The sequence below is a fragment of the Blennius ocellaris genome (assembly GCF_963422515.1).
Source record: "Blennius ocellaris genome assembly, chromosome: 10".
NCBI lineage: Eukaryota > Metazoa > Chordata > Actinopteri > Blenniiformes > Blenniidae > Blennius > Blennius ocellaris.
The window spans coordinates 88,792-103,920 of NC_137659.1; the positions used below are offsets into that span (position 1 = coordinate 88,792).

The 15,129-nt window shown below is 48.7% G+C and overlaps 2 protein-coding genes across 2 annotated transcripts in view; one reads left to right on the forward strand and one right to left on the reverse strand.

Annotated features, from left to right (window-relative positions):
* Window positions 1–9,216, reverse strand: part of LOC308135362 (solute carrier organic anion transporter family member 5A1-like) — a 19,274-nt gene extending 10,058 nt beyond the window's left edge. The window contains 4 exon segments of the mRNA XM_080503291.1: window positions 1,451–1,615; window positions 1,727–1,935; window positions 2,377–2,509; window positions 7,855–9,216. Of these exon segments, the coding sequence (XP_080359417.1) occupies window positions 1,451–1,615; window positions 1,727–1,935; window positions 2,377–2,509; window positions 7,855–8,908 (1,561 nt within the window). The 5' untranslated portion in view covers window positions 8,909–9,216.
* Window positions 8,907–15,129, forward strand: part of LOC308135061 (double-stranded RNA-specific editase B2-like) — a gene marked incomplete at both ends in the record, with an annotated part of 20,005 nt that continues 13,782 nt past the window's right edge. The window contains 2 exons of the mRNA XM_080502934.1: window positions 8,907–8,988; window positions 9,124–9,363. Of these exons, the coding sequence (XP_080359060.1) occupies window positions 8,907–8,988; window positions 9,124–9,363 (322 nt within the window). The remainder of the gene's footprint in view (window positions 8,989–9,123; window positions 9,364–15,129) is intronic.

Here is a 15,129-nt window from a genome sequence, read left to right on the forward strand (position 1 = left end):
AGTCGGTTTCACTCGGTTCCAGTCGGTTCCAGTCGGTTCCAGTCGGTTCCAGTCGATTCCAGTCGGTTTCAGTCGGTTCCAGTCGGTTCCAGTCGGTTCCAGTCGATTCCAGACGGTTCCAGTCGGTTCCAGTCGGTTCCAGTCGGTTTCACTCGGTTCCAGTCGGTTTCACCTCGGTTCCAGTCGGTTCCAGTCGGTTCCAGTCGGTTTCACTCGGTTCCAGTCGGTTCCAGTCGGTTTCACTCGGTTCCAGTCCGATTCCCAGTCGATTCCAGTCGGTTCCAGTTGGTTTCACTCGTTCCAGTCGGTTCCAGTCGGTTTCACTCGGTTCCAGTCGGTTCCAGTCGGTTTCACTCGGTTCCAGTCGATTCCAGTCGGTTCCAGTCGATTCCAGTCGGTTCCAGTCGGTTCCAGTCGGTTTCACTCGGTTCCAGTCGGTTCCAGTCGGTTTCACTCGGTTCCAGTCGGTTCCAGTCGGTTTCACTCGGTTCCAGTCGGTTCCAGTCGGTTTCACTCGGTTCCAGTCGATTCCAGTCGATTCCAGTCGGTTCCAGACGGTTCCAGTCGGTTCCAGTCGATTCCAGTCGGTTCCAGTCGGTTCCAGTCGGTTCCAGTCGGTTCCAGTCGGTTCCAGTCGGTTCCAGTCGGTTCCAGTCGATTCCAGTCGGTTCCAGTCGGTTCCAGTCGATTCCAGACGGTTCCAGTCGGTTCCAGTCGGTTCCAGTCGGTTCCAGTCGGTTTCACTCGGTTCAGTCGGTTCCAGTCGGTTTCACTCGGTTCCAGTCGGTTCCAGTCGGTTTCACTCGGTTCCAGTCGGTTCCAGTCGGTTTCACTCGGTTCCAGTCGGTTCCAGTCGGTTCCAGTCGGTTCCAGTCGATTCCAGTCGATTCCAGTCGGTTTCAGTCGATTCCAGTCGGTTCCAGTCGATTCCAGTCGATTCCAGTCGATTCCAGTCGGTTTCACTCGGTTCCAGTCGGTTCCAGTCGGTTCCAGTCGGTTCCAGTCGATTCCAGTCGGTTCCAGTCGGTTCCAGTCGGTTCCAGTCGGTTCCAGTCGATTCCAGTCGGTTCCAGTCGGTTCCAGTCGGTTTCACTCGGTTCCAGTCGGTTCCAGTCGGTTCCAGTCGATTCCAGTCGGTTCCAGTCGGTTTCACTCGGTTCCAGTCGATTCCAGTCGGTTCCAGTCGGTTCCAGTCGGTTCCAGTCGGTTCCAGTCGATTCCAGTCGGTTCCAGTCGGTTCCAGTCGGTTCCAGTCGGTTCCAGTCGGTTTCACTCGGTTCCAGTCGGTTTCCCTCGGTTTCCGTCGTTTCCAGTCGGTTCCAGTCGATTCCAGTCGGTTCCAGTCGGTTCCAGTCGATTCCAGTCGGTTCCAGTCGGTTCCAGTCGGTTCCAGTCGATTCCAGTCGATTCCAGTCGGTTCCAGTCGGTTCCAGTCGGAGGCGGGGCTCACCGGTGTAGATGCTGGCGCTGGAAGCCGGGATGCCGAACTGGGACTCGATGAACTTGGGGATGAAGGTGATGAAGGCGGTGACGATGGCGCTCTCGGCGGTGTAGGACAGGCTGACGAACAGGAAGGTGACGTTGCTCAGGATCCTCACCGCGGCTTTGGGCAGGTCTGACGGAGAAGTGGGCGGAGGAAGGGGGGGGGGGGGGGGGGGGCGGGGATCAGTACACCACCGGGCCACCGTCCCGCCGCCTTTACCTTTGATGTCCTTGCCGGCCTGACCTTTGATGTCCTTGCCGAAGCCCATGGAGGAGGAGACGGCCTGGTTCTTGTTCTTCTCCTTCAGAACGTCGTCGTCGCTCGACAGCTCGTCCAGACTCTTTTTCCTCCGCTTCTTCTTCTTGTGTCGCGGCGGCAGCTTCTTGGGGAAGGCGAACATCGGGAAGATGACGAGCAGCATGGCCACGGCGCACAGCAGGAAGCCGCTCCACCTGCACACACACACACACACACACACACACACACACACACACACACACACACACCGCCGCCGTCAAGTCTTAATTCATTTAATGCAACGAAGAAAAAAACTTAACTATGAAAGATGAAAGTCATGATGTGTTAAAAAAAAATTATTTCATGTTAAAATTTTATTAATAATTTAGTTGAACTATTCAGTTTCTTTCCGATCACGTCATCAATTATTCTCCGGCTTTTATTTATTATTTTTGAATTTAACGTCTTTCTAAAAAAAAAAACACAAATCTTGATTTCTCCGGACTTTACGTCACCGGGTCGTCGTGGAAACGTGACCCCTGACATGCCCGGGCGTCGCGTTTCCGTGACGACCGAGATCGACGGCGCGTGTTTTTTTTTTCGTCGCTGTGCGTCGTCGTCATGGAAACGCTGCCGAGCGCCAACGAGAATCCCACCAGTTGCCGATGAAGCGCGGGTCGCTCTGGTCGATGGCCACCGCCGTCTCGGGGTCGACGTAGAACCCGATCAGGACGCCGCCCAGCAGGTAGCCGGCCGCCGGGCCCAGAGCCCCCATCACGTACATGATGGCTGACGGAGGAAGAGCACGCCATCATCATCATCATCATCATCATATTCATCGTCATCATCATATTCATCATCATCATCATCACCATCACCATCATATTCATCACCATCATCATCATCATCATCACCATCATCATCATCATATTCATCATAATCATCACCATCATCATCATCATCATCACCATCATCATCATATTCATCGTCATCATCATATTCATCATCATCATCATCATCATATTCATCACCATCATCATCACCATCACCATCATATTCATCGTCATCATCATATTCATCATCATCATCACCATCATATTCATCATCATCATCATCATCATCATATTCATCATCATCATCATCATCATCACCATCATCATATTCATCATCATCATCATCATCATCATATTCATCGTCATCATCATCATCATCATATTCATCACCATCATCATCACCATCATCATCACATTCATCATCATCATCATATACATCACCATCACCATCGTCATCATCATCATCGTCATCATCCTGCTCATTATCTTCATCATCCTCATCATCTTCATCATCATCATCATCTTCATCAACCTCATCATCTTTATTTTCATCATCTTCATCATCTTCATCCTCATCTTCATCATCATCATCTTTATCTTCATCCTCATCCTCACCAGACAACAAAACATCCAGAACATCTGGATCAATGAACAACAACAACAATAATAATAATAATCAATGTTCCAGTGGGTTCCACTCGGTTCCAGTCGGTTCTAGTGGGTTCCAGTCAGTTCCACTCGGTTCTAGTCGGTTCTAGTGGGTTCCACTCGGTTCAAGTGGGTTCCAGTCGGTTCCACTCAGTTCTAGTGGGTTCCACTCGGTTCTAGTGGGTTCCAGTCGGTTCTAGTGGGTTCCAGTTGGTTCTAGTGGGTTCCAGTCAGTTCCACTCGGTTCTAGTCGGTTCTAGTGGGTTCCACTCGGTTCTAGTGGGTACCGCTCGGTTCCACTCGGTTCTAGTGGGTTCCACTCGGTTCTAGTGGGTTCCACTCGGTTCTAGTCGGTTCTAGTGGGTTCCACTCGGTTCTAGTGGGTTCCGCTCGGTTCCACTCGGTTCTGCCCTCCTGAAGCTGCTTCGCTCGCTCAAACTCATTAACATGAATTTGGGAGTTACGTAACGCTCCGACTCAGCGCTAATCCAGCAGAGACACAAAAGCCCATGTGTGGTGGTCACATGGTCACATGGTCACATGGTCACATGGTCACATGAGCAGGTGACCAGGGGCCCGCCGGAGGCCCCGGCCCAGATTTCTCCAATTAGAGGGAATTAACATCTTTAATTCTTTGGCCTGAGTTGAAACGAAGAAACAAATCCAGTGGCGTGACTTCAGAACATTATCTAACATTCAGAGTCCCGGGCTGGGGGGCGCCAGGCTCCGCCCCCCCAGGGCGGATTAACCCCGTCATACCCGGAGAACGTCGGCGGCGAGGATCTAGAACCTGGTTCCCACCAACAGCAGGTCCAATGGAAATGTCTCATTTCAAGTCAATTCAACTTTGTAAATGTATTTCTGAGACGTTATTAAACGTTATTAAAGTGACAAAGACGCTTTTATTTTGAAGTTCAGTAGAAGTATTTAGAATAGAACTCCCTCTTTCTGTCTGAGTGTTTTCAAAAAGTTGTGTTTTCAGTGGCTCCGAGCGCCGACGTGTAAAAGATTTGAGTTTTCATGTGATGTCGTTGCCGTGGAAACGGGGGCGGGGCGTGGTGGGGGGCGGTGCGGAGGGCGGGGCTTCCCCCCCCCCAGCAGCCAGCTGGATAATCCCTCTGTAACCCCCGCCTGGCCGCTCGCCGCGTTACGCAACACGCCGCCGACCCTCAGCCGGGATCAACGCCGGGACGCCGGAGGACGGAGGACGGGGAGACGGAGACACAGGAAGTGAGCAGCCAGGCTTTTCACAATAAAGTCAAACAACAACCGTTTGTTTTTTCTTACAACTGGAAGTGTCGTGAAACTCAAACAGGAAGAAGAATTTCTGTTTGAATTCTGAATATTTTACGTAGAAGCTTATTTATGTCTATTTTATAAACGAGATGTATAAATATATATATATTTATGAATATATATATACATTTATACAACAGGGGGTCTACCCGAGACTACCATAATAACCTGAGAGGGTGAGGGTTATCCATCCATCCCTCCATCTTTTTATTCCTCCATCTATCCCGCCATCTTTTTATCCATCCATCCATCCCTCCATCTTTGTATTCCTCCATCCTTTTATCCATCCATCCATCCCTCCATCTTTTCATCCATCCCTCCATCTTTGTATTCCTCCATCCATCCCTCCATCCTTTTATCCATCCATCCATCCCTCCACCTTTTTATCCATCCATCCATCTCTCCATCTTTTTATTCATCCATCCATCCCTCGATCTTTTTATCCATCCATCCCTCCTTCTTTTTATCCATCCCTCCATCTTTGTATTTATCCATCCATCCATCCATCTCTCCATCTTTGTATCCATCCCTCCATCACAGCTATAAGTGGAGGCAGGTTGACCTGGAGTCCATCACACACACACACACACACACACACACACACACACACACACACACACACACACACACACACACACACACACACACACACACACACACACACACACACCAGGAAAGAACCGCAGCAGGATTGTCCTGAAGCGACACTCAGTATGATACTCGAGTACTCTGGTCTGGTTGAGGACAGAAGACAAAGCGTCTCTCAGTGACGGAGGCCGACGCCCCGCTGGGCCCCCCTCCCTCCCCGGGTCTACCCCCCCTCCCCCTCCCCCTCCCTCACCGGGACACAAACACTCATTCTTCACAATAAAAGGCTGAATTCCAGCGTTCCCTGGTCAGGTGGGCGTCGCCAGACCGGCGGCGGCGGCCATGTTGACCAGGGACACGACGACGTCTTCAGCCCGGGAAGACAGACGCTCAAGTCCCACACGTCTCTTCATCTCCACCCTCTTTCATGTCTTTACTTTTCTTTGTCTTCAAAGGAAATCTTCAAACGTCTCATAAAAACCTTTCATGTTTCCTAAAAGATCTGATTAGAGGTTCTGGTCCGGGGGGGCGGGGGGGGGGGTAGCCTGACTGGAGGTTTCGGTCCGGGGGGGTTCGGGGGGGCCCCGCCTGACTGGAGGTTTTTGTCCGGGGAGGCCCAGCCTGACTGGAGGCTTTGGTCTGGGGGGGCCCGGCCTGACTGGAGGCTTTGGTCCGGGGGGGCCCGGCCTGACTGGAGCCATGAGACCAGCTGGGGGGGTCAGGGGGTTGGTTTGGCCCAGGAACCTTCTAGAGCAGGTTAATACAGGAACACTGATGACCTACTTCCTGCTTCAGTGAGCCGCTTAACGAACAACCTCTCATACCAGGGAGCCCCCCCCCGACCCCCCCCCCCCCACTCCTGGGAGTACAGCAGGGAGTCCCACTGGGGGAGGAGGACCCCCCCCCCCTCCCCCCCTCCTAGGAGTACTGCAGGGAGCCACTTTGGGCGCCTCATCATCCAGGAAATACTCGTCATCCTTTGTACTGGACGGTGACAGAATCATGTTGCTATGGCGACGACACTTCCTGTCCAGGGTACAGTCGTCTGGTAGTACTGTATTACTGTGTATTACTGCATATTATTATATATCATTGTGTATTATTATATACTATTGCCTATTATTGTATATTATTGTGTATTATTGTGTATCACTGTGTATTATTGTGTATTACTGTGCATTATTATGTATCATTGTGTATTATTATGTATTATTGCCTATTATTGTATATTATTGTGTATTACTGTGTATTACTGTGTATCACTGTGTATTACTGTGTATTATTGTGCATTACTGTGCATTACTGTGTATTACTGTGTATCACTGTGTATCACTGTGTATTACTGTGTATCACTGTGTATTACTGTGTATCACTGTGTATCACGTCGCTCCGTCTCGTCTCTGATCAAAGATTTGAATCAATGTTTTATACGATCTCACACTTTTTAGTCCCTTTTGTTTAGTTTTTTTCTTTTATGACTCACATGCTTTTATTCTGAAATGCCTTGTGTTCGACCACGAGAGCTGAATAAATATAATTATTATATCATCCAGTATCTCATTAATGCTGAAGCAGAGAAAATCCCTGCTGGAAAGCTCTTCCATATGACTGCAACACACACACACACACACACACACACACACACACACACACACACACACACACACACACACACACACACACACACACACGAGTATAGATGTAACATTGTGGACATGAAGGGGTTAAAAGTCGTTGGTTTTCTTTGGATTACTTGTAAATCGGGTTGATAGTTTATGTGAAAAGTTGGTCACACAAGCAAACAAACAAATAAATAAACAAACAATACTCGGGGACAAAGAGATCAAAGAGGCTTCATTCGTTTTGAAGAATCGTTTGTTGATCAACTATAAACGATCAATACTTGGAGGCTCCAGACGTTTCATGTTTTCCTGTCGGGACTCGAACCTCAACAAGTTTTAAAAGTCGTCCTGAAGGTAAAAAAAATCACTTTGAACATTAAAACTCCACCGAATGATTATTTCATCAGTACGATGAGGATCAATCAATCGATCAATCAGCTATTGGCTGATAAATCCCTCGTCTACTGAACGACATACTTTAGTTATAACCACGTCTCCTGCGGCGCTGCAGTGCCGACTAGTGGCAGGGAGGTCATATGACAGCCAGACCATCAACAACCAATAGTGGGCGGCGCCAGACCATCAACAACCAAAAGTGGGTGGAGCCAGACCATCAACAACCAAAAGTGGGTGGAGCCAGACCATCAACAGCCAAGAGTGGGCGGAGCCAGACCATCAACAACCAAAAGTGGGTGGAGCCAGACCATCAACAGCCAAGAGTGGGCGGAGCCAGACCATCAACACCAAGAGTGGGTGGGGCCAGACCATCAACAACCAAAAAAGGGGGGAGCCAGACCACCAACAACCAAAAGTGGGCGGAGCCAGACCACCACAACAATAGTGGGCGGAGCCAGACCATCAACAGCCAAAAGTGGGCGGAGCCAGACCACCAACAACCAATAGTGGGCGGAGCCAGACCATCAACGACCAAAAGTGGGCGGAGCCAGACCATCAACATCCAATAGTGGGCGGAGCCAGATCACCAACAACCAAAAGTGGGCGGAGCCAGATCACCACAACCAATAGTGGGCGGAGCCAGACCATAAACAACCAAAAGTGGGCGGGACCACACCATCAACAACCAAATAATGGGCGGAGCCAGACCACAAACACCCAAATAGTGGGCGGAGCCTCGGCGGCGCCTTACCGAGGTACAGCGAGGCGTTCTCCTTCTTCACGTTGTCGTCCAGGTAGGTGGGGCCCAGGGTGTAGATGGGGGTGGAGCCCATCCCCACCAGGATCTGGGCCACGACGAACAGCGCCACGTACAGGTTGTGCTCGTAGCCCTCCTGGTCCCGGGGACAGGAAGTGACGTCGACGCGGTCCCGCCCGCTGGCGTTGCCCGCCTGGCACAGGCCCTCGCGGGCCGACGACGCGTTGACCTCCTGGATCTGGTGCGGCGGCGAGATGAAGTGCGGCAGGGAGAAGAGGGCGGCGCCCGCCGCGATGAAGACCCCGCCCACCGCCAGCCAGCGGGGCCTCTGGCCCCGCCCGCCGAAGTAGCTGATGAAGACCACGACCAGCAGGCTGCCGATGTCGAAGCAGCTGACCAGGAGGCCGGACTCGGAGCTGCGCAGGCTGTAGCGCTTCTCGATGGTGGTGATGACGCTGCTCAGGTAACCGGACACCATGAGGGACTGGATGAAGGTCAGGTAGCACATGCAGAACAGGAAGCAGCGCGAGTCCTGCAGGACCAGGCCCAGGCCCCGGGCCAGGCCCCGGCCCCAGCCCCGGCCCCAGCCCAGGACCGGGCCCGGGCCAGGGCCCGGGCGCCCCCTGCTGGGCGGGGGGCGGAGCCGCGCCACCCGGGACGCTAGCAGCCGCCGCCCCGCCGCCGCCGCCGGCTTCCCGCGGGCCACGGTCTGGCCCCGCCGGTTCTCCGCGGTCTCCGCGGGCCGGTTCAGCGCCGACTTGCCCGGCCTGGGGGGTCCGGAGCCAGACCCAGACCCAGACCCGGACCCGGTCCCGGTGGGGGACTGGCGCCGGAGACTCCCCGTCTTCGCCGGGAGCCGGATGAACTCGGCGCTCTCCTCGGCGGCGATGGACGGGTTCTGGTCCTGAGGACCCTCGTCTTCGTCTGGAAGCGGTGGACTTGGGGACCCGAGGCCGGTCCCGGGTTCCCCCTCCCCCTCCCCCTCCCCCTCCTCCTGCAGGGACCGGGACAGCTCCTCCTGGTCCTCCTGGTCCTCCTGGTCCGCCATGGTCCCGCCGTTCCAGTCGCAGCCCGAATTCAGAGATCAGCAGAGCATCTCGATCTATTATTTACAGGGACATGGTTCCAGTGGGGGGGTGGGGGTGGGGGGGGGGGGGCGAGGACCGGAACCGCTTATCTGCAGCCTGCAGCTCCTTTATCTGCTCCTCCTGCTGCTGCTGCTGCTCCGCTTCACTCCGCCTCCCGACACCTCCTAATCCGGAGGAGGAGACCCGGAGGCTCAGGCCTCCTGGGGCCGGCCTGCGGAGCTCCGGGGCCCGGCCAGCCTGCAGAAGCTTCCCGCGGCCCGCCGGAGCATCCCGGGTGAGAGTCCTGGAAGAGCACCGGGAGACAATGTCACCGCTCCCCCGCCTCCTCCTCCTCCTCCTCCTCCTCCTCCTAACTCCTCCCCGAGTCAAGGGCAGCCCGGCTCGGATGCTCCGCGGCGGCCGCTGCGCTCCCCTGGTGCCCGCGACAGGCGCTCGTTGTGCGGGGGGGGGACAAGGACACGTCCCTGGGGGGAGGGAGGCTAGGTGTCCCGGGGACAGACGCGGGACAGGAGCCGGGGTGGAGGTGCGGGATGTCCGCAGTGCTGCTCAGCTGCTCCCTTCAAAACATCCAGGCGTGAAGCTTGCGGCCCCGCGACACACCGCAGCGCCCTTCACAATAAAAGCACCGCGGCAAACGCGCAGTCGACGCTCAGCCTGCAACCCGATTAAAATAGAAAAAAACACCGGATGTTCACCGGAAGCGTCATTATGACGGACGTCGCTTTTATTTTGGCTCCCCGGTGGTAAAAAAATTAAATAAACAAAAACTGTTCAAGTTAATTCGTTGATGACATTTTCTTTTCAAACGACGTTGAAGAGAAAATAAATATTTGAGTTAATGCGAATAAAAATATAGTTTTTTTTAACGGATTGTTAAATTTGATGTTTCACCTACATCGACTTTTACTCTGGAAGTCTGCGGCTAATACTTCCGCCCACTCCGCTCTGAATGAAACAACAATGGCGCCTGTGTTCGTCTTTAATCCTCCGGTCTGACGCGCTAACGACTTCCGGTCCGAGTGAAAAAAAAAACCAACAACCTCCTGATGATAAACGCCGTGAAACCGAGTCGTTTTACACACGTGCGATCACGTGACCAGAAGAAGTAGTAGAAGAAGAAGAAGAAGAAGAAGACGAAGAAGTGACTGTCCGGACGCAACCGGAAGAACCGGCAGATCACCACAGACTTATAAAATAAAAGCCTTTAAATATGGGAAATGCAAACATTTAATTGATAAGAAATCCACGTGGAAATATAGTATTATTTATTTTTTTTATTAAAATTCCTTTCATGTATTCCCATTTAGCTACTTTTAAAATAAAATTGTACTATTTACTATGTACTTTACTACTTTTTTATTTATTTGCCCAAAAAAAAACGTCTTTATGCACTTGAACAGTTAGAAAAAGAATACATAGAAAAAAATATAAATATAAATATATTTTGGACTGTAAGTATATATATATAATATATGTAATATATCATCTATATCATCAAATAATTATTATTATTATAGTTTAAAATACAAAAGAAGAAAAAAATTATTACCTTTGTTGTTATAATTTAAAGTTTACAGTTTATGTTGTTTTGCATATCTATAAAAAAAGAGTTCAATAATTAGTGAAACATTTTTTTCAAGGTTTCAGGAGTTTTTAAAGTCAAATGTTCAGTTTGAAAGATTCAAACTGACCCAGAAAACCTACTTTTCGGGATTAATTGTGGAAAAAGAGATTAACTGTTCGATTTCAGTGGAAGGTTTTCCTTTATTATTCAGCTGCATGAAGTTTTCCTGAGAACTGCGACGAAATGTTCTTTTAGGAATAAAAATACAAAAACAGAAAGTGTCCTTCCATAGTTTTACAAACATTTCATCAAACATTTTGTGTTAATATAAGTTGTCATTTTACCACATTTCAAATAAAGTTAGAAATGTCTTCTTACAAGTTATTAGAGATTAATTTCAATATAAGGCACTGATATTTGAATATTATTGAATGAAATTCACAAATAAGTTGATTTGAAGAAAATAAAACCTAAAAAAAATATTTCTATTCTTTAAAGTTCCAGAAAGGTTTTGATATTAAAGTATTATTAAACTAATTTAATCTCAAACCAGAATAATTTAAAACGTTGTTGTTTTTTGATATAGGTTCAATTTAAGAGCTCAAACACCAGTGAGGTTGTGTCGCGGCGCCCTCTAGTGGACGAAACACAAACTGCAAACAGTTGAAACACAAAGTCATTAAAACAATAAAATATTTGAATCCAGAATTTCTCAGAGCTGATTTAATCTGATTTAAAAAAGATTAGTCACTCAGTTAATTTGTCTTTACCAGTTTGTATATAAAGTAAATAATCAAATGAAATAAGTTAATAAATATGATTTAATCTTATTTATAAGTCCGTTCTTTCAACTTCCTTCAGTCATAATTCCACAGTTTATTCTACATAAAAGTAAGGCTTTGAACTTTTTCACGTTTAATATGGTGCATCGTAACATTTATATTATAATATATATTATTGATACATATGAGGTGGAAAAGTAATTTTACATTGATGGAGTCAGAAGTGACTTTTGACACCATCTGGTGGTTTAACTCGGTATTACAACGCCGACTCACTTCCTCTGGTGTTTGAAAGACGAGCTGCGAAAGTGATTGATGAGATCATGTGATTACATCATATTGACCTGGACTCTGCAGGGACTCATGACGCCCCCTGGTGGTCTACAAGCGGTGTTACAGGACAGGAGACCAGCGGAGTCGACGGGAACTTCCAACGCTAGTTTTAGACTCTTTTCTTCTCCCGTCTCGGCAGAACGTCCAAAAATAAAGTCGATTAGAGCGACGGCTGATTAACATCCAGCTCTCTGATCCGCGCCGCCACTTCCTGTTGAGGATCCTCCGGAGAGACGCGATAGCATCGGCCGGCCAGGCGGGGAGGAAAGCGGCGGCGGCGGATATTTAATCAGCAGCTCCGTCCTGCTGTGGAATATTCATGGATCTAATCGACTTCATCGCCGCCTGATCGCTGTTTCACAGCAGAACGACGGAACTCCCGGAGCGGAACCGCCGCTCGGGAAACAATGACACCACACACACACACACACACACACACACACACACACACACACACACACACACACACACACACACACACACACACACACACACACACAGTGTGCAGACAGCTCTGAGAAGGTCTGAGCTAACAATGCTAATTGTGGCTGAACTTCCTGTTTCCAGTCAGAATAACTGAGGTTCTCCTCCAACATTTAGAACAAGAACCTTTCTGGGACCATGTTCTGGTTCCACTGTGAAAACCTGAACCTGGACCTGGACCTGGACCTGGACCATATATATATATACATATATATGTGTGTGTGTGTGTGTATGTATATATATATATATATATATATACATACACACACACACACACACACATATATATATGTATATATATATGCATATATATATATACATCACAACACAACCCAGTAACACACACACACACACACACACACACACACACACACACACACACACACACACACACACACCCACACACACACACACACACACACACACACACACACACACAATCACTGCGTATCGCCGGGTTTATCAGTGACTGACAGGGATTAAGATGAATTAAAGTGAGTAAAGAGTAAAAGGTAGAGGAGAAGAGGGGGGTGGGGGGAGGGGGATGGGGGGAGGGGGATGGGGGGATGGGGGGAGAGGGGGGAGGGGGAGGGGGAGGGGATTATGAATCATTATGCAAATGAACCATTATGATGTAAAACACTGAAGTGAAGCGTCAAACAGGTGGAAACCAAATATTTTCACTGAGTTTTTACAGCAAGAAGAACAAAGATTCTGTTCAAACAAAACAGTCGCAAACCATAGAAGAGTTTCCAGGTAGAATGAAGAGCAGAGAACCGAGGACAGAACCCTGAGGAACCGAGGACAGAACCCTGAGGAACTGAGGACAGAACCCTGAGGAACTGAGGACAGAATCCTGTGGAACCGAGGACAGAACCCTGAGGAACTGAGGACAGAACCCTGAGGAACCGAGGACAGAATCCTGAGGAACTGAGGACAGAATCCTGTGGAACCGAGGACAGAACCCTGAGTAACTGAGGACAGAACCCTGAGGAACTGAGGACAGAATCCTGAGGAACTGAGGACAGAACCCTGAGGAACTGAGGACAGAACCCTGAGGAACCGAGGACAGAACCCTGAGGAACCGAGGACAGAATCCTGAGGAACTGAGGACAGAATCCTGAGGAACTGAGGACAGAATCCTGTGGAACCGAGGACAGAACCCTGAGGAACTGAGGACAGAACCCTGAGGAACTGAGGACAGAACCCTGAGGAACTGAGGACAGAACCCTGAGGAACCGAGGACAGAATCCTGAGGAACCGAGGACAGAACCCTGAGGAACCGAGGACAGAATCCTGAGGAACCGAGAACAGAACCCTGAGTAACTGAGGACAGAACCCTGAGGAACTGAAGACAGAACCCTGAGGAACTCCAGGTTTAACTTTAGTCTGAAGACTCGTTAATGTTAAGGAACTTCTGATCAATGTGATCGATCAGGAAATGGAGGAGGATCAAAGTGATCGATCAGGAAGTGGAGGAGGTCAGGAGGTGGAGGAGGTCAGGAGGTGGAGGAGATCAAGAGGTGGAGGAGGTCTGATCAAAGTGATCGTTAAGGAAATGGAGGAGGATCAAAGTGATCGATCAGGAGGTGGAGGAGGTCAGGAGGTGGTCAGGAGGTGGAGGAGATCAGGAGGTGGAGGAGGATCAAAGTGAAATTTAATGTATAAAAATCACAAAAACAAACAAAAACATGAAAACGTCCAGTTTCAGGTCAGACGTCTTGTATTTCTTACGTTATTGTTTGAGCTTCACACATTTAGTTTCCTGGATTGTGACGGTGTTTCTGTTTGAGGCTCTGCCCCCCCACCCCCCCACCCTCCCCCCTCCCCCTCCCTCTCACCCCCCCTGTGATGTCACAGCCTCGGTTTCCCCCTAAAGCCTCCAGCAGGGACAGAAGCAGTCAGTCGCTGTGCCTCAGCAGCAGATGAGCAGCTGATCCTCCCAGCAGGAGCAGCAGGAGCAGCAGACGAGGAGGCGCATGGAAGGAGACGCCAGCGTGGACGTGAGGAAGAGGAGGAGGAGGAAGAGGAGGAGGAGGAGTGAAGCCAGAGGTCGGTGCTGCTCAACTTTAACTTCATGGAAACGACTTCAAGCTTTCTGCTCTGTGTGTGTGTGTGTGTGTGTGTGTGTGTGTGTGTGTGTGTGTGTGTGTGTGTGTGTGTGTGTGTGTGTGTGTGTGTGTGTGTGTGTGTGTGTGTGTGTGTGTGTGTGTGTGTGTGTGTGTGTGTGTGGAGTCCATTCATTCATGCATTCATCGTCATAAAAAGTTCTTTGATCATTCACTTTAGTTTATTTGATTGTAAAAAGAAAAAAAAACTATAAAAGAAAAAAATACTGCGCTGATGAAACGTTTTCAAATTCTTGAATAATAATTATTTATATTTAACACTTTTCAAAAGGTATAAACTCCTCCCTTTCATCTCAATAAGTCCCTCCCACTGAAGAAGATCAAAGAGCCACTGTCACTTCAATTTAGTCTTTGTTCAATCCTTCACATCACAATAGATAGATAGATAAATAGATAGATAGATAGATAGATAGATAGATAGATAGATAGATAGATAGATAGATAGATAGATAGATAGATAGATAGATAGATAGATAGATAGATAGATAGATAGATAGATAGATAGATAGATAGATAGATAGATAGATAGATAGATAGATAGATAGATAGATAGATAGATAGATAGATAGATAGATAGATAGATAGATAGATAGATAGATAGATAGATAGATAGATAGATAGATAGATAGATAGATAGATAGATAAAGTTTGGGGAGCAGATTTCTGTTTCCTTTAAGTTACATTTACATTCGCATTTTGATCATTTTGCATGAGCTTCATATATATCCTATAGAATACTATACTATATAGAATACTAGTATAGAGAACACGATAATCTACTCTGTGCTGAAACTTAACAACTGGAACTGTTTGAATTTGGTGGTTTGTTGGATCCCTGTATTTTTATTTTAATTTTTTTGTAAATTTAACTGGAGATTAAGAAAAACTGC